Genomic DNA, 20,986 nt, shown 5'->3' with positions numbered 1-20,986 from the left:
AATAAAAAATAGTAAAGTGACAAAATATAATACTAAATCTCTGTTATAAATTATATATGTATATTTTCTTAGAGTGCTAAAGAAGGGCATACATAACCAGAGAATTTGTAAATTATAAACTTTGGATGATTATAATGTGTAAATTACTTTCATCAGTTACAAGAAATGTTCTACTCTGATGGAGACTTAATTATAAGGGATACAATGTATTCATGGACATAAGGAATATATGAGAAATCTCTGTACCTTACATTTAATTGACTATGAGCCAAAAACTATTCTAAAAAGATGTCATAAAAATATCTCGTAATGGGGCCACAGTGATAGTACAGTGAGTAGGCGTTTGCCTGCACATGGCCAACCTGGGTTCGATTTCCAGCATTTTGTATGGTCCCCCAAGCACTGCGAGGACTGATTTCTGAGTGCAGAGCCAGGAGTAACTCCTTAGCATTGCTGTGCGTGACCAAAAAGAAAAAAAAAATCTGGCAACTAGGATGGGTTTCATGACAAGAATCGTTCAAACGTTATTGAAAATATAATACAATTAGGAACTGCTAGAATTAATAAAAAATGAAATAACATGATGTAAAACTTTGAAACAAAAGGTGTTTGAAAACTAAGGAATAAGAGAAATCGCCTACTAAATGGAGATAATTTTGCCTGAAATAAGCCTCGACCTGAGCTGTGTTCAAGCCTGGGTTGAATTTTCTTAGGTTGAGTGGAATTCTGGGAAGAAGATGAGCAGAGAACCATCCAGCAGAGATGAAGGTGCAGGGGGGTTCGCTCAGTATATAGCGCAGAGTCTGTGCATCCAGGAACATGGGTAATGACTCATTTCTTAAAGACCACATCTGTTTAACAGGATTTTGGAGAACATTACATGTTGAATGTAAGAATGCAGGGGGCATTTAAGGTCAACTAAAAATAATGCCAAAGTCACAAAGGGAAAGAAAATCTTCAGGGAAGAGGTAAATCAGGTGCCCTTCAAACTCTAAATGAGAGCGAGCACTAAAACCTACTGCACCTACACAACTTTCAGGGGCTGACCTAAAATAAAATGGTCATCAGCATATAGCTTGCGGTTACTAAATTTCAGAAAGGGTGTTATGTTAAGAACCGAAGATTTTCCTCTTCTGCATTTCAACAAGGCTGAAAGACTTTTGGGTTCTGCTTTACAGAATGATTGCCCATGTCAGTAGCAGGAATGTGCCCCTCACACCAAAGCCCAGTTTAGTTACTTCTGGGTGACCTTTTTTTTTCCCCTTTTTGGGTCATACCCAGCATTGCACAAGGGTTACTCCTGACTCAGGCACTCAGGAATTACTCCTGGCAGTGCTCGGGGGACCATATGGAATGCTGGGAATAGAACCTGGGTCAGCCATGTGCTAGGCAAACTTCCGACCCACTGTACTATCACTCCAGTCCCATGGAGTGATCTTATGTGGAGGACAGGAAACAGTATTTCTTGGACACATGTCTAGTTTTAATTTAGAAAACTGGAACTCTGGTCTTAAACAGGACCCACGAAGGTAGATTAACGATTGATAATATGGAACACAAAAATTAGAGTTTCTGCAACAATGACTTACAACAGTGTCTTATAACAGTACCAATGAGGATGTGACGTTTCCAGGAATCCTGATATTTCACTTCTGGATTCATTCAAGTTGGGTGTTCTAGTTATCCTCCCCCCACCCCCCCGCCCCACTGTATTGGAGATGGAAACGGGGCAGGGACTCCCTAAGGCCTGCTTTGGCCAGCACCATCCTGGTATCAGTATTGTCCTAAGCTCCTGGGCCTGGATGAGGCCTTAAATGTTTTCTGCCGGAAGATGCCAACTATCAAAATAGGCACTGTCCTATCCATATGAGTCAAAGGAATCAAATAAAGTATATTCTGTTATGTGCGCTACATATTCCATCTGTTTCTTTCCCTAAAGGGTCATATGTTATATGTTTATAAAAAGCTTCACACCTCCACAAACACAGCTTCCACTGGCTTTGTCAAACACGGCTTCCTCCTTGTTCACGACCCATTTTTTAAAACATCCTTGTGTATCAGCTCATCCTTTTATGAAACATGTTTTGTTCCGCAATCATTTCAAGTTAAGAAGCATCTTTGTACCTCCCTATCTCAGCGAACCCTGGGGAGATTAAGCCTCAGGCTTGACAGGCCATTTTCTAAGAGATGTGAATTTTGAACATCAGGGTCATTAAAATCACACACTCCATAATGCCCAGGTCACCCTTGCACTTTATGCTCCTGTAGAACCTACCAGAGAAGTATCAATGTATAACAGCTTTGTGCTAGAGAGGAGACCATAATTCCTCCCTGTAAAAGAATACTACATGTTTTAATTGCTATAGTAAATCTCATTAAAGACATAGAATTCTCTGGCTAGAAGAAGAAGAAAGATCATGGGGAAAGGCACATTTCTTAGCAGTAATAATTTTCCTTTATGGTTAGAATGATTCCTGAATGAAAGCACAACGTTATTTTTTCATGACCTTTTCTGGACTCAAACATCTCTCTAGAGTTTTCTTCTCCTTCCCTACAAATTCGAGGAGATCTGAATCTCCACTATTAATGTCAGAGTGACTTTTCGTGATCTGGACTTTTTCTATGCTCTTGCAAAAACCTTCTAAGGCCTCACTGCTAACCTCTGACTTGATTAGTTTTCTTTCTGCTTCAACAACTGTATAAAGGGAAAACCAGTGTAATAATGTAATAAAACACAAATGAAATACATGCTTTGCATCTATCAGTCAATACAATTTTGAGTCCAAACTATTCATTTCCCAAATTATACAGTACGAATCTGATTCCAGTTAAAGAATCTTTGGAGATGTTTAGCTTTGGTTCGCTATCAAATATTAAATGATTATTTTAGACACTCAGGTTGTCAAAGAAATATCACAAAAAATTCCCATCTTACTTTCATAATCAGTACCTTTTTATAATAGAGCTTCAAGTTAATGACAGTATGCCTTAGACAATATTGAATTTTTAACTCATCTTTAGAAGTAGAAACTGAGAGAAAAGAGCATATTTCATGCCACATAATGCTTGAAATTTAATCTAAGCATCAAGAGTGAGAGAAGGAGGGGAACAAATCCACACTGTTAAATGCCAGTTATTACTAACTTCGCCTGGGAACTCTACATCTGGGAAATTTTACCAGCAATGACACTGAACTCTTCCTCTCTGGATGAATGAGAACTGCACGTGGAAATATAGGCTGGAAGTCACACAGATTGATGGTCACAATCGGTGCTAACTGCTACCCATTTCCTCCAAATGTCTTATTTATGCTGTTGTGCATCAAATTGTAAACTAAAAATTTACAGTATTTTTAGGTAAGGCTTGTAAGATATAAACCACTTGCATATAATATTTGTTAACTGTATGATTAACATTAAAATATGTTGGTGTGATCCATATAAAAATATTTTGTAGTTCTTACAACCTAACTAACTAGGTAAATTCACACTAACAAAGTATAAAAAATAAGTTAAGTCTCATCCCACCATTTCTTCCAATTTCAATCACAATCATATTATTTTAAAATAGGGGGTAAGGATTAAGGTGTTTATTTCCAGTTTGATCATCAATTTGATCACCCGGTGCTTATCTCCAGTTTGATCATCAGCATTGCATATGGCCTCCTGAGCACTGCCAGTCATGACCCATGAGCAATGAATTGGGAGTATTAGTCAGCACTACTGCGTGCAATTCAACCCCTCTCAGATAAATAAAATTAAAAGTTTACAAGATCTAAGCTAATTATTTCAATCATATTTTATCTTTAAAAATAGTCCTTGCCATCTGACTCTGTAGTGTTGCACAATTTTCTAATTTTTTACTCTCCTCACATATATTCTTCATGAATAGATGGATATTATTTATTGTAAATATCTATACTATTTTGCAGGATTCTGAATATTCATAATTTGTTAAATATCTAAACAAGGGCGTTTAGAACATTGTTTCTGGGGAAGTAAAATCTACTTAAAAAGTAAAACTAGGGGCTGGAGAGAGAGTAAGGCACTTGCCCTACCCATGGTCTTCAAATGTTGGCATCCAACATGGCCCCCTGAGCACTGCCAGAATTGGTCCCTGAACACAAAGTCCTGAGCACTGTTGGTTGTGGCACCAAATAAAAATTAAAAATGAAACTGATGTATCTAACTTTTGAAATCTTCACTATAAATTGAGACATTCTCCCCAGTCCAGCTTGGATTGTGCATCTGTTGTGTTTCTGTGACTGCAAGAGAAAGTGAGAAACACAAAAGTAAGTCACTATCACATAAAAAAATCACATAAAAAATCATCATCAAGCTCTTTGAAGGCCCTCCCGTTGATGGAGCGATAGCACAGCAGGTAGGGCGTTCGCCTTACAAGCGGCCAACATGGCCGACCCGAGTTCGATTCCTCCGCCCCTCTCGGAGAGCCCGGCAAGCTACCGAGAGTATCTCGCCCGCTCGGCAGGGCCTGGCAAACTCCCCGTGACGTATTCGATATGCCAGACACAGTAACAACAAAGTCTCCAATGGAGACGTTACTGGGCCCGCTCGAGCAAATCGACAATCAACGGGAGGGCCTTTACTTTACTTCACTTCTGTGTGGATATCTAGAATCCTTAGTGTCGTTTGTGAAGGAGCCATCTCCAGCAAGCTCTTTGAAATATCACCTAGTGGAAACAAAACCATGGCAATTCTATAAGGAGAATAAAGTCAGGTGAATGCCTGAACCATCTCTCAAGGAATCCCACATCTAAATAGGTGCCCAAGAACTTTGTTGTATGTGACATTATTATTATAAAAGCACAAACATTGAAGATCACGCCGCATTTACTTCAGACCTACAATCAAGAGCCCTAATGCGCCAGCCGCGCAATCACAGTTTTAAGGAAGACAGAAAACTAGCAAGGGGAAATTTTTTCATTGGGCCTTCCTTTTTTTTTTAACTTCTGAGATCCATTTGGCACCATTTACACAGACTATAAGAAGGATCAAAAGAATCATTCATTTGTTGAACAATGCTGAGAAATTGTCTGGATAGTTTTAATGTGTAAGTCTTTAGACTTGCTCCTCCCCACCCCCACACACCTAAATGTTGTTATATAGATTCCTTAATCCTGCCATTATATCATCCTTCTGCAGTATGGGAAGTCCAAAGCTTCCTTTTATGCACCTACTTTTAAGGTGTCTATTACTAATTGGAGATAATTTTATATAAAATAATAGAAGGAGCAGTCACATCTTCTGTTCTTTCACAAGCATTATACTTTACTTTTCTGTCTTCTATTAGAGATCTGACTCAGTATTTACACCCTGAACAATATTTCTACTGTGTATGGTTTAACTAAGACATGTTTGCACCCTGTTTTCTCATGGACAGTTTATCTGGGTATTACAGGTAAATTGCTTAGGAGTTACTTTATACAACTTAAGAACTGCCATTTAGAAATGTTTAAATGATCTGAGGTTAATAAAATTCATCATACTCACAGTGAGGAAACTACTGTACACACAATGATTTGATACATTTTACTCAGCCCTAAACTGTACACAACCAATCAGCTCATAGCTCAATCCTACTGGTAGCTCCAAATGGGAGAAACACAATGTTAATTTTATACTTGTAATTTTCACGACTTTTTTCCAGTAATTTTGATATTGATATCCAGATACTGGACACTGGATTATCTTAACAAAAGAGTGCTGGAGTGATAGTGCAGTGGGTTGGACATTTGCCTTGCACACAGTTCAAATTTCTGAGTTCAAATCCCCAGCACCCCATATAGTTGCCCAAGCCCCAAAGGACTGAACCCTGAACTCAGAGCCAGGAGTAAGCTCTGAGCACTGCCGGGTATGACCTCCCAAAAAATTAGGTGAAAAAACATATTGGGGATATTTTTTAATGTCATGGTGACAAGGCACAGTTAAATGTGTTTCATCCTTGTTTCAGTAAACATTTTTAAAATTCTGGTCCAAATAATATGATGAGTTACTATTAGCAAGATTATCTTTGAATAAAGTTTAGAATTCTGCAGAGACTAAGCAGAACTGTCCACACCTTCCTAAGTGCCACAATGACATCAATATGATATGCCATTCTCAGGTTGACACAAATCATTAGAGCTGAAATGTAACTGATTTACAGCATTTCTAAACTACTGTAATGCCACAGCATTTTTGAGGTCTCTATTCTCCATGTGATCGTAACAATATTGATCTTCCCTGGTATGACATTAATTAGTCATTCTGGGTCCCTCATGTAAAACCCAATCATGGACAATTTTGCAACTGCTTATCTCATGGTGACTTAATTAACATTTTAAAAAATAGCCGATATGATTGTATTCGATTTAGGAACGTAGGATAAAGATCAAAAAGATTAATTTGGTGATAGGTTGTTGGGGTGTAAGCACATGCATGAGTAGTTGATAGATCTTAAATAATAAAGTTTAACTCTCAGCTCAAACCTGCCACTCTTTGCTCAGTGAATGGTTAGACCCAAGACCAAGTTCCCAAATGTCAGGATATGTTGATGTGCAACAGACTTACTGTTTTAAGATTTCAGAAGAGTTGGGAAGATAAGGTACAGCTCAAAGACCAGGAAATAATTTCCACAGGAATAAATGGTTTAAGTAGAGATCAAAAAAATTATATTTTTTCAAGCAGAGATAATGAAAACAATATACATTCTGGGTGGGTATCATACATTACCAGGGAGATGTGGGGGTACAGGGGAGGAGAGTATTGAGAAGGGGGTGGGAGTGTGGGGTCTTTGAGACAATGGTAGAGAGAAATGAACACAGTTTGGGGGATGCTTCTGAAATGTTTCATGAAACTCTATTATTAATAGTATTGTAAAGTGGTAAATCACAGTGACTAAATGAAAAACTTAAGGTGTGGTATATGTGTGTATTTAAACCCAGAGCCAACAATATTGTAAATGTGAGATCTATACTATATTGACCAAACAAAAATATGTGCCTGGCAAGGGGGTAGGTGAGGGACAGAGGAGGAAGCCTGGGGACATTGGTGGAGGGAAGTGGACAATGGTGATGGGATTGATGTGGGAACATTGTAACCTGAAACTCACTAAGTATTTTGATGGCTTAATATTTAAAAATGACATTGTTCTAATAATACCAAATATTAGCCAAGCAGCACAAGTGCTGGCTGGCTTCGACCATAAGTGTGGAAAAATCGGAATACAGCTGAATCTTAGCAAGACAATGTTTATGAGAAACGAACTTGTTCCTGACGTTCCATTCGCTCTCAATGGAACGAACATCTCCAAATGCAACAGTTATGTGTACCTAGGTCGAGAAGTCAACATGACAAATGACCTGGCACCTAAGTTGCACAGGCTGAAGAGAGTGGCTTGGAATGCCTTCAACAGCGTCGAAGAAATAGCTAAGAGGACAAAGAACCTCCGGCTCTGGGCACATCTCTTCGATTCCACTGTTCTTCCTGCACTAACATACACCTCAGACACCTGGGCCCTACGAAAACAGGGTGAGAACGCTATTCGGGTCTCCCAAAGAGGAACCGAAAGAGCTATGCTTAGAGTGTCATGCTTCACTCAAGTGAGAGAAAACATCTGGAGTCCAGCATCCATCGATGATCAAGAATAAGGGATGCTGTCTCATTTGCCAAGGCATCAAAAATCAGATGGGCTGGACACATAATGAGATTTGGAGATGACCACTGGACTAGAGCCATTACTGACTGGATTTCACGGAATGTTAAAAGATCGAGGAGCGAGAAGCAGCTCTCCGGCAGGAGGAGTGGCTCTCCAGCACAGCCATGGCTCCAGAGGCACAAGGATTTAAACCAGAGCCTGTCAGCAGAAAAGTGAATGGACTTTGCGTTAAACTACTGAGGTGCCATGCCTCCTCGGGAGGGAAAGGGCGTCTCTCCCTTCTGCCTTTTTTCCTTCCAGCAGCAAGGTGGCCACCACCTCAGAGCTTATTGGAAAGCCAGGTATGAACCGGTGGTGACAGGGCAACTGCAGCCTCATGGGAAGGGGGGTGGTACTGGCTCGACCTTCACGCCCTACCAAGGCCACAAGTTGCCCCCCACGAGAGGCTCTCTGGCACAGCCATGGCTCGAGAGGCACTGAAACCAATCTCATAATTATCTGGCTCTTGGCAGAAATCCCTCCAGACTTACCTAGTAAAATATCAGAAATCTAAAATTGTGCAGCCACGACAGCGGCTGTGACATCACATGGCTCTCATAACCAGTTATAGAAAACAAAGTATTTCACAATGCCTTTTCAGAAGTTCTGATTGTTGTGTGGAAATTCTAAACAATAATGGTGCATCTTTCGTCGAAATAATGAATGTAATCAATGTAGAGAAAAGTTAAGTAGAAATCATCTGCCTCACAGGCATTAGGAGGGGTGGGAAGGGGTATATTGGGGTTCTTGGAGGTGAAAAATAAGTATTGGTGAAGGAAAAGGTGTTTTATCATTGTATGACCAAGACTTAAACCTGAAAGCTTTGTAACTTTTCTCACAGTGATTCAATAAATAAATATAACAAAAAAATAAAATAATAAATTAAAAAAAAAAGATCAAGTGGCTGCCCTCCTATGAGAAGGTTAGACTTCTTCCTCAAGACCCTGAATGATCGGCTTGAAGCTCTTCGTGTTCCTGGAGCGAGCAGACGCCTTTGGGCTACACTAGCACACGACAGGGATGAATGGAGATAAGCCTGAAAATTAAAGATGGGCTCATGGAGGTTCCTGAAGTCCGAGGTCATTAATTGGGAGAGTATTATTGGCCACTGAAGATTTACTGGGAATGCTTGTTCAACATTCACGCTCCTAGTTAACGGTGCATTACTGAGTGACTATTATTGACTATAAGTAATGTGATATATACAGAAGATTGCTTATGAAGAAATGTCACTGTCCTCCCGTTGTTCATTGATTTGCTCGAGCAGGCCCAGTAACGTCTCCATTGGAGACTTTGTTGTTACTGTGTTTGGCATATCGAATACATCATGGGTAGCTTGCCAGGCTCTGCCGAGCGGGCAAGATACTCTCGGTAGTTTGCCGGGCTCTCCGAGAGGGGTGGAGGAATCGAACTGAGGTTGGCCATGTTGGCTGCGTGCAAGGCAAATGCCCTACTGCTGCGCTATTGCTCCTGCCCTTATGAAGAAATAAAAATAAATAAATAAATAAATAAATGTCACCATGTGACAGATACAGCCTTCGAGGTATATAAGATCAGAGTGACTGCTGATAAATTGGCATACATAAAATTCTATTCAAGTAAAAAGTAATATGACCTCAAGTTAGGGGGATCAGAAATCAGGAATTGCAGGTAAAACTTAAACCAGTGAGAACAGAAAGAACAAATTTGTAAAAACACAGAGAGAATTAAAGAGAAAAGTTTTAGTAAATGAGAAAACTATGTAGGGGACTTCTACTATGGCCCCCCATAAAATGAGGGGACTTCTACTATGCCCCCCAAAATGTTGGGAACCTAAAATATGACACTGAGAAACTGAATCACCTCTTTCAACTAACATTCTCTCTCTCTCTCTCTCTCTCTCTCTCTCTCTCTCTCTCTCTCTCTATGCTTTTGTTAAGAGATCATTTAGATGGTAATTTTCCAGAGACCAAATGATTTCATAAACATTTTTTGTTAAAAGTAGCCTTAGGCATCAATTTTCTAAGTGCCTCTTTAATGGGAAAGACTCCTTTAAATACATTGATTAGTTTGATTTATCCAAGATTACTCTTACAAGTAAAAAAAAAAAGTATTCCCATCTTCCTACTGTTCATTATATCTCTAGGCAGACATAAATAAAGCTTTCCAGTGCTGAAACCTACTCTATGGACAGAATCAGAGAGATGCTTTTTGGAATGCCAGGTTTTTTTTTGGTGGGGGGCAGGTGATGGGTGAGAGGGTGGGGTTCATAAATCTAATTTGCGATTCAATTTCCTTTTTAAAAAAAGTTTTGTGGAGTTTTTTGTTGATTAATTCTCTGTGTAATTGAAGATTGAAATCACAGAATTTATGGATAAATACCTAAGCTGGAGATAAAAGTTTCATTTAAAATTAAATGTTCCAGATGGTTTCTCTCTGTCTTTCACTCTTTGGACAACCCACTGTACAATGGCTCCAAACACACACACACCCTTTTGTTTTAGTTACAGAAGAGAAAAAGTGTTAGTTGAAATCTTAGGAAATTATACCAACTGTATTTGAGCGATTTATAGAAAATCAAAAGATGAAAAAATAAGGCTTCTGTTTATTATTTTTAATATTGAAGACAAAATGAAATGTTATTTTATTGCCTGATCAATTGCACATCTTTGTAGTAACAGTTACTATTATACCTAAAGCAAATCCAAATCTTAGATAATATGAAAATAAGATTTGCTTAAACACTGATTTGTATGTCTATATCATCTCCATGAAAATTCCAATATACAAACCAAGAAACCATTACACATCTCCACATAACCCACTAAAAGGTAATGATTTAATCAAAATTCATGGATTCTGAGAGTCCTCCAAAATAATTTGAATGCTGAATTTTGAAGTAGGTATATCTGGAGACATATTTATTGAATGACATTTACCTTATTTACAACAAAATAACAAACACCCTTATCATGGGCAGCAGCGTTACTATCACCCACAGGCAGCATTCAAGTCATTTTCTTTAAAAATAATTTAGAAGCAGCATGAAACTTAACGTCTTATTCTAACATTACATCTAGCAAATGTATAAAAACATTATACTTTTAACACTTAACTGGTGTATGTAGGATACGCAATCTGACAACCAAAGTCAAACTGCTTTGTAAAACCTGGAAACTGGATAAAGTTTGGCAGAAAAAAACTTATTTTTTCAAAAACAAAAACATTTTTCACTCAAACATGCTCTCAGCTACCACATGTAGTCATACATCTGTCAGGTCTGTATAAGGATCAAGCATTTGCCCTAATCAAATAATAGCAAATCACTGGGTTTCTAATTGTCCTTGAAAACCAGTTTGTGATTTTCTGCAGGGGAGGATCCAATGCATTAAGCCACCTTTGTGTATACATATCTTTATTAAAAAGGAATACATTTATTTTTAACTCTCTTTGCTTTATCTACATAAATGCCTTACTTTTTGTAAGGTTATTTATATTTCCCCCACAGAAGTTATTCTTTGTGTGATATGATATACAGAAACACTGTTGATGGTGGGAATACAGATTTATTACTTTATGATTTTGGTAATTTTATGGAAGATGTCATGTGTTGGCTGAAATCCAAATAATTCTCCTCCTCTGGTGAAGGGCACTTTGCAGATCTCTTCCAAGTATAATTTTATTTTTATTGATTCCTTGTTTTTCTCATATTTAATATTTTTGTGGAAAATTGAATGCATCTAGTGAATTCTGCTATATTTCTAGGATGCAATAACTCAATCTGATGGAATATGTCTGGCCCACATTTAAATTTTGATAAGCAGATACACTGACTATAATAGAGTCCCAGATAGACAAAGGTCAATATAAGCAAACTTTAGTCTTTCATTTACTTTGTACTCAAGTGCAACTTTTGCCTGAAACCTAGACCTTCAACTGTTGCATACCTATTCAATCTTCCTAGACTTTTATTTCTCGAAGGTTGTACCATGTACAACAGTAAGTCAGGTATATTTTACAACCAGGAGGCTTTTTCAGAATTATTTTCCCAATGTAGTAGAGCACAATGTTTTTGTAGGTAATGAATTCTCTCATATTGAGGATAGGAAGTGAAACCAACCTATATTCTGATTGTTTTCCCACATATTCTCATCCTCATTTGCTATCACTTAGATCAGGCATTAGAAAACATTTTTAAGTGAATACTGTTCTTCCTTGTCATCTGTATTTGGGAGACTAAGGAAACACACACACGCACACACACACACACACACACACTTGCACACAGACATACATGACAAAATCCAAAGGAAATTTTTGAAAGATAAACACATAGTTTCTAAAGTCAAGGAGAGCTACAATTATATATATATATATATATATATATATATATATATGCACAGACATATATACATATATATACACAGACATAAATACATCTAGATATATATCATGTTGAGGACTATCACCATTTACTGAAGTCTTTAATATTTTGACCCCATAAAATGAAATATCACTCCTTACAAAGGAATATGAAGGTTCTTTCAAACACAAGGGAAGTAATGCCACATTTTCACCACAAGTGAAAATCAGTTTTAACAAGATAACTGCTAGCAATTAAAAATATTCACAAAACAGTTGAAACCCAAAGAATCGGCATCATCACAACGCGGAACTAATGGCATCTTGATGAATATTATTTTGAAGGGAGGGATTGTCTTTTCACTAGAAATAACTGCTTGCCATTCTAATAGTCCAACTTACATGCGAGAGATGCCCTATTTTAGACCTCTCTAGCACGTGGTGTCTGGAAGCCACAGAGAATAGCTGCCCCCCTCAGCACAGTACTTACGGTCATTACACAGAGGCCCGCTAAAGGAGGTCATGCTGCAGTCACAGCTGAAACCGTCCCATTGCTGCAAGCAAACGCCTTGGTTCGAGCATGAATCTTCCTGGCAGGTTGTGCTGGGCCCTGGAAAACAACCCAAAGAAATTTGGATTCTTCACAAATAACTCTCAAGTATTTGACACATGAGCTGGGTCACAGATAGTAGTTGCCAACACCTCAGATTCTATCACCAAACACGATTTGCAAAGTCCCCTTTCAAACACCTGGAGAAGCTGACATAGGAAGGGTTGCCAAAGTTTTGAATCTTTAACAGGATGCATTTGGATAAACAAAGGAACCAACAACTAATTAAAGCCAGCACATAGCTTCCAGTCTGATTAGGGGGCAGATAATCTCATTCCATCATCAGCCATTCTCTATCACCATTTGGATTTTAGAAAATGGCATGGATCTCCTTAACTTATGACCAATGAATAGAGACGCCATGAGAAATGGAGATTCTAACTGAATGAAATTGAGATAAAGATCCACAACATAACTGAAAAGAGTTATGTGAAAATGTCTGACAGGCTCCAGAAGTTCCACTGCACAGACTATGGATAAAGCTGTGATTGTTGGATGCTTCGTATAGGTATGTTGGCAAGTATCAATTCACATGCTTTAACAGGTCCATGCAATTAAACATAAAATGGAAAACTGTAAATGGCATGCCCCCACTGAATCCACAGGTGAAAAGCTGCACAGCTAAATCTGAAGAATCATAACTAGAACACTGATAATAAACAAAGACTAAGAAAGAATGGTCAAAGCACTAGGGGCCACCACTATACGGACATATTCAAGACTGAAAGCCTTTTTTCAAACCCTGCTACAGAATGAGGTTTCTCGAGCAATGCTCCTGGAGTGTGGGATGCAATCTGAACCCAAACTACAGTTACTTGCAAAAAAAAATTCCAAAGTGTTATTTTGGGGATTCCACTATGCATTATGGGATTTCAGTCTTGTTATATACACACAGAGCTATCTACCTTGCAAGTCAGCTTTCATCAATGCAACTTTGTCAGCAAAATTAAAAAAAAAAAGCAAAATATAGTAAATGTTAGTAAGCAATACTGAAATGGGGCAAACACAGAAGAACAATCAATTCAAAAAGCATGCTTCTATAGAGGGAGGGAGGAGTGCTATATGGAGCAAAGAAATTAATATTAGCAGCCATAAATCTAAAGAGAAGCCAAAAATGAGAAAGCACTCATTAAATGTTTGCTATATAGAAGTATATGTGTAGATACATAAGATGGTTAATTGAGCTGATGGCATGTAATGAAAGAGAATCCAAAAGGCTTTTGTACTTGTCTTCCTCTCTTAGATGCAAATGCGTTACCAAAGGGACTGCAGTTCTTATTTGGACTATGTGGTGCCATTTATCATATGGGGATGCAGAGTAGACTATAGTCATTTGCATATCAATCACCCCTTTCATTTCATGGCTTTGTTTTTGGACCACGCCCAGTAACACCCAGGAATTACTCCTGGCTCTGTGCTCAGGAATTAGTCCTGGTGGTTATCAGGAGACCATCTACAGGATGCCTGAATCAAACCCAGGTTGGCCCCAGGCGAGGCAAATGCCTTTCCCATGGTACTATTGCTCCAAAACCCATTCCTTTTTTCTAGTTTACTTTTATCTTTCTGTTTTTGTAGGGCCAGGGATCAAATCCAGTCTCACATGTGAAAGGTAAGTCATTGCTGCTGAAATTTTGTACTGATCCTGAAATAGTAGCTTTAAACTAGTGGGTCAGAGAAATCATCAAACAGCAGTTAAGATGTTTGCTTCTCATGTAGCAGTCTCAAGTTCAATCCCAGCACCTCATATGGTCCTCTAATCTTGCCAGGAGTGATCCCTGAGTGCAGAGCTAGGCGCAAGCCTTGAACACTGCATGGTGTGGCCCAGTAAACAAATCAACAAAACAAATAAAACCTCAAACCTACAATTGCAGTTATTCATTTGAATAGTGTAAACTTGAGCAACTCCAGATTAAGAGGGGACAGAGAATCAGAGATCATACATAATTTGGAGTGTATGACACAAGAAGTAAGGCCCTCCCATTGATCGTCGATTTGCTCGAGTGGGCCCAGTAATGTCTCCATTGGAGACTTTGTTGTTACTGTGTCTGGCATATCGAATACTCTCGGTAGCTTGCCGGGTTCTCCGAGAGGGGCGGAGGAATCGAACTCGGGTCGGCCATGTTGGCTGCGTGCAAGGCAAACGCCCTACCCGCTGTGCTAGATGACACAAGAAGTAAAGGATGGAAGAAATAAACTTCAGGAAAAAAAAACACACCAAGAAAATTTCTTTATATCAATGTGGAAAATTGATCTTTGCTTTCACTGAGTACGGTATATACTGTCTAAAGATTTCAAATTTCTGTGTTATCTCAACCTTCATAATCATCTTCAACTTTTATAAACTGACCCATAAATATTATAGTAAAGGCTCACTAATAAGCACTATCTTAATAACTAGTAAAAAGAGAATGCAATCCACCTAAATAGCTTTAGAGTATAAATTAAAGATATTTTCTAGTAAACACGATATTACAGGTTTTATGAAACTACAAAAATAGTCACAAGCCTAATTAGAAGCTATACCAGTGAAAGCCTTTATGCATCTGCTATAGTAAATAAATTAGAATCATCTAAAATTAGCTTTTGGATAAGTGATGTTTTTGTAAAATATCTTTTTATACAGGCAAAATTGTTCTCTGTGATTATATTTTTATTACAATTTATTTATCCTCCATTGCATTTTTCACTGTTGATGAGAAATAATATGTCCCCTCACTGTATGCCCTTTGCAAAGGTTTGCCTGTTTTCTGGAAGAGGTCCTGAAGGTTGAATAAAGGTCACAGTTGAAAGATATTTTTTCACATAACCATCTTCCTTAAGAATGCTTCTCTTGGGGGGCTGGAGAGATAGAACAGTGGGTAGGGCATTTGCCTTGCACACAGCCGACCTGGGTTCGATTCCCAGCATCCCATATGGTCCCCTGAGCACCGCCAGGAGTAACTCCTGAGTGCAGAGCCAGGAGTAACCCCTGTGCATTGCCAGGTGTGACCCAAAAAGCAAAAAAAAAAAAAAAAAAAAAAAAGAATGCTTCTCTTCTCTTGGGGCTGGAGCAATAGTACAGCCGGTACAGCATTCGTGTTGCACACGGTTGACCCGACCCAGATTCGACACTCAGCATCCCATATGGTCCCTTGAGCACCACCAGGAGTAATTCCTGAGTACAAAGCCAGGAGTAATCCCTATGCATTGCCAGGTGTGACCCAAAATGCAAAAAATAAAAAAGAATGCTTCTCTTAAATAAGATCTCCTATCTGATTTCTATATAGAATAGAAATTCTATATACATAGATAGATGGATATTTATATAGAACTTATATGGAATTTCTTACAATATAGATAAATATACACATATATACATATATATATGTAGTTTTGGCTGCCTTCGTTTGCAATCAGCCAACCTTTCCCTTCTTTTCCCAATGTCTTCTGGTTAGTTAAGCTAACTTAAATATGTTTTGGGGGCCCAAAGACCATTTTGCAGTTGTGTGTTTTTTTTTGTGTGTGTGTGTGTGTTTGTGTTTTTGGTCGATCTATATGTCTGTGTTTTTACTGTTCCTTGTTCTTGTAACCTCTATAACTAACCTTTACATTCTTCCAATGTCTTCTGTTTAGTTATGATAAATTGCAGATGTTTTTGAAGCCCTGAGAGCATTTTGCACAGGTGTGTTTTTGGGGTTAGGGATACTCACAGTAATATATATTATAAATGTTTATATTCGTACAGTTATACGCTATTTCTCTGGAACTCCAGCTGGTTCCCTGAGCACTATCTGAAATGATTCTTGACCACAAAGCCGGGTGTAAGACCTGAGCACTGCTAAGTATTGGCCCTAAACAAAAAAGAAATGAAGATATAAACTGAGAGAAAGTACAGGGGTATTAGGGTACCAGCTTTGCATGAAGCTGACTCAGGTTCCATTCCTATACCATATAGTCCTGTTAGCACCACTGAGAGTGACTGCTGAGCACAGAACCAGGAGTAGTCCCTGAGCATTGTAGGCGTGGCCCTACCTCCCCACAATTAATGATATATATTAAAATAAAAGGTACATAAACAACTCATCTCCGGAAAACCTATATATGCATGTGTGTGTGTGTGTGTGTGTGTGTGTGTGTGTGTTGTGCACAATGATCCACACTTGTGAAAAATGGAGGTAAAGAGAGAAGAGGGGAGTGGATATATACGCCTGGTCTTCCAGTCAGGTAAACTTGGGTTCAAACCTTTCAATGCATACTTATTGGCTATGTGAAATTTCCATCTCTGAACTTTAATTTACTCATATTTCAAAAAAGGCAACAATGATTAATTTATAAAATTTAGGGGATTAAATATAATATCATATGCAAGTTTGTCACCAGTAATTATATAATGATTACACAGGAAAATTCTGTACATTATCGTGTAGATCTTGGGCTGAAGACAATGAGTGTGTTATATACAAAAAGTGCGAATTGAATAAATTTCACTAGCTTTACATATTTAAGTTACTTTAACTCTCTATTGAGCCAAACCTGATACTCAATGGGCTAACAGTCTGATTTCCTATAAGGAGGACAACACCATCCCAGGTAAGACCATCAGAATCAGGGCCTTTTAGCAACAGACTAGAAATGAAGAGCTGGCACTGGACCTCCTGAATTAGAAACTCCAAGGACAATGTCCACTCAATGAGGTTGCTAAGAATTACACAGTTCTTTCTGATACTGGTCAAAGCTTGTAAAACATTCATCTAAAGATATTTTGGTGGACTTGAAGGGTATCCTGTTAAGTAAAATAAGTCAGAGGGAGAACAAATACCAGTTTATCTCTCTTATCTATGTACTAGAGAGAGAAAACAAGGGGATAGACAATAATAAATAACAATGTACCATTGGCCTTGGAGTACAAAATCAATCAGAAAGCAATGGGGTGGCCAAAGGTAGGGGGAATGAAGGTAAACTCCGGGGTGACAAAGGAACTGTGTTGGAGGGCCCCATGCCCTTTGGGTTTGGTTGGAGGCAGTAACATTGTGCAACGGTGCCATGAATTTTAACATTATTGTTACCATCTTAAGCAAACTATAATAACTATAATAAAAATTCAAAAGAAAAAAAAAGAATTTTGAGAGAGTAAGGGATCCCCTAGCTAAAGGCTTCAGAAACAAAAACAGCTGATGCTGTTGTTGTTGTTGTGTGTTTGAGTGCACTTATGCTTGAGCGTATGTACAGTTGCACAACTGACAGTGCTCTGGAGCCACTCCCCGTTGTGCTCAGAGGGCTATAAGAATTAGAATCCTGGGTTAGAATCCAGGCCTCCATATGCAAAGCTTGTGATCGGCCTGCTTAGCCCTTTCTCTCTCGACTACCAAGTCCTATGTATTTTTTATTTAGGAACTTTGATTTACAATATTTTTAACTACGAGTTTTAGGAACTGCACAAGTTTTCACCTATTAAAATTCGAAAATTGACAAGATAAAGAAAAGGCGACACATGACTATTGAGGGAAGAACGATTGTTTTTACAGGCCAGAGCATTTTGGATAGGGATGGTGACAAATTCCGACATGACTTGTCAAATTTATACAAGTTCAATAAATATTGAAGTTCAGTGATCCCAAAGTGTTTTGGGCTCAACGGTCAACAAGGCAATGATCTCCAGAGAGAGAATTTATCCAGAATTCAGAATTTGATCACTGAACTGAAAGACATGCATCTCATTTATGTTCCTCTGACATCCTTTCTCAGATTATTCCTAGGACCCATGGAAAACAGAAATAGGGATGCGTGAAAAGTCATTGGACACAATTTTGGAATGAAAAAAGTGAGGGGCACATCAAAGGAGAAAGGCTGGATGGAGTACAGAAACGTTCTAAGGGGTAACCCCAAAATATCATTTCTGTCAAGACTCTTTCTGAGGACATCTTTTGCTCATTAGTTTTTCCTTCCACCCACCCACTCACATTAAATGTGGGTTGTGAAAATGTGTGTGTGTGTGTGTGTGTGTGTGTGTGTGTGTGTGTGTGTGTTTGGTTTTCTGTCTTGTGGGCGATTTGCTGTGAATATGCTATCACTCCCATCCTTTCTTGAAGGTGAGAAGTTGCCAGTCAATTTGGAGAAAAGTCTATTCTTAAGAAGTATTTTCCAGTAGAGCCTGTAGTAAGATTTTTTTAAATGTTAATGTTCTCACTAATTAGACCACCTCAAGACTTAATTTTTTGTCTTAAATTCTTATACCAATCCACTGGAAATAATGAATTCATTTAACAATTTTATTTCCATTACAAATTGACCACATATAAAAAGCAGTTTCCTGTTCATTTGATAAAGGTGTCCTAAACAAAGATTTGAAATAAAGTATCCATAGTGATACATGTCAAGTACTTTTGACAAACTCTTCCATTAAGTAAGCTTATCCTTTGTTGGGAGTAAAATGCAGTTTGAATTTCACTTGATTTTCAGGGAAATATGTTCAAGTGAGAAAAACATATAAATATATTTTCAAATTAAAACAAATGTTAGTGTACATAGATAATTGGCAAATTTAATGGCATTATTGTTACTAAGAAGAAATGATGCATAATCTCCTGAGGTATAGAAATCCACATAATTTCTTAGCTTGTTCCGCATAAAATATCTTATGAATCTCAGATTTTCCAAAATAGCCCAAACTACATTCAACATTAAAGAGGAAGCAGCAACATATTCAGACTCACAAATTTCAGGATAATGTGATTAAATTACATTTATGGAAGGAGAATTGGCTCAAACAATTTGAGGTGTTGATGTGAAAATTATCTAAAATGAAAGTAGCAATCAAAAAGTACTCCTACAGATTTTAGTCTTATAGAGAACACAAAAGAACAGGGAGATACATGAGCATATTTCTGAAGTAATATTAACATGAGTAACAGAAACAGCATATTTTTGCTAAAACAAAATAATAATAATATGCAAAAAGCACTCTTGTTGCCCAGCGAAGACAAACTACACAGTAGTTTGAGAGCAGGAGTCAGTGTGTTCTCTTGTTCAAACCTATGGAATGTATATTTCAAAAAGCTCACTCACATTTATTAACACTTGCTAAAGTAAATACATTCCTCAAATCTAAACAGGGCTATGTATTTAATGCCGTAAAGTTGGCATTTCAGAATAGATGAGCGTGATAATTAGGTGAACTATCAAATGCAAGAAGCAGGAAATAAGATCCAGAGATAAAGCTCGCATATTAGATCTTATATCCTTATAGTCTGTGAACAGTCCAGCGGATTTAAAATTCATGGGATGAAAAGTTCACAATACAGACCAAGATTTCTAAGACTTAGGAGTTCCACCAGAGGTAGAAGCGAATTTGGTTGACAAGGTATGTATTTTTTTCTCACTGATCCGTGGAGGTAAGAATGACTGAGAGTGTGAGAACAAACATTTAGTACCTTCACATCCTCTCTCAATCTGTCCATTGCAGAAAAGCGCATCTGAGATGAGATCTGGAAGCCGCCCATTTAAGTCTACTGACGCCAGGCAACCTTGAAAACCCTCCTTGGCATGGACGAGCTTGGGCAGAGATTTGTAGGTTTCTTTTGCCACTCCTCCTATATATAGGTCACCTGTGGGAAGAACAAAGCTTCAATCAGAAAAGAGACTCAAGTTGCTTTTAAATAATGAGACATGAAAACTCAATTCGGTTTATTTCACATTGTGTTTATTTCGAAGCTAAATAGTACAGTACCTCTTTGCTTAAAAGTATAAAACAATATAATCATTTAAATCATAAATAAGGGTTTGAGAAAATTCTGGAAGCTAATGACAGGATGTGGTAAACTGAAGGGCAAAAAAGGCCATGGAGTCATCACATGTTCAGTGAAATGCAAACACGAATATTTTACCCTCTTTATACATTCAAATATTTTCCAAGTTTGTCTAATTATCAATCACCTTATTTTCTAAAAAAGGGTATAATATAATTAATCACACAGTGTTTCTGTAAGGTTTAAATAAGGTAAAATATAGGAAATACCCATCAAGGTGAAAGTAAAACTTAATCTGGATGGGGGCTAAAAGGGATGCAGGATATGCTCGTGAGACACCCATGTTCAATTCTTGCCACAACATGGTCCCAAGTCCCACCTGAAGTGGCCCTAAGGCATGTCAGAATGTACTGCCCCCCCTCCCAAGGAAATATATGTTACTATTACCAAATATGTATTCTCTTTAGACAACTCTGAGTCTTGAAGCTAATCAGGTCAAAAAATTTTTCCAAAGTCCAAAATGATCTTTCCTATTATACTTGTCTATTATTCTTGCTTGTATTGTATTATATCTAGCTTATTTATAACCTTGTTCCAGCATTCTCTCCCTCTCTCT

General features: G+C 38.0%; 1 protein-coding gene across 17 annotated transcripts in view; it reads right to left on the bottom strand.

The window, feature by feature from the left end:
- Positions 1–20,986, bottom strand: part of NRXN1 (neurexin 1) — a 1,264,827-nt gene that overhangs the window by 637,248 nt on the left and 606,593 nt on the right. For all 17 annotated transcript variants that reach the window (XM_056118460.1, XM_056118477.1, XM_056118503.1 and 14 more), the window contains 2 exons: positions 20,056–20,229; positions 12,527–12,646 (listed from right to left, as the gene is read on the bottom strand). In XM_056118460.1, the coding sequence (XP_055974435.1) occupies positions 12,527–12,646; positions 20,056–20,229 (294 nt within the window). The remainder of the gene's footprint in view (positions 1–12,526; positions 12,647–20,055; positions 20,230–20,986) is intronic.

The sequence above is a fragment of the Sorex fumeus genome, unplaced genomic scaffold, assembly GCF_029834395.1.
Source record: "Sorex fumeus unplaced genomic scaffold, SorFum_2.1 ptg000003l, whole genome shotgun sequence".
NCBI lineage: Eukaryota > Metazoa > Chordata > Mammalia > Eulipotyphla > Soricidae > Sorex > Sorex fumeus.
This window is presented reverse-complemented; position numbering and strand designations above follow the sequence as displayed.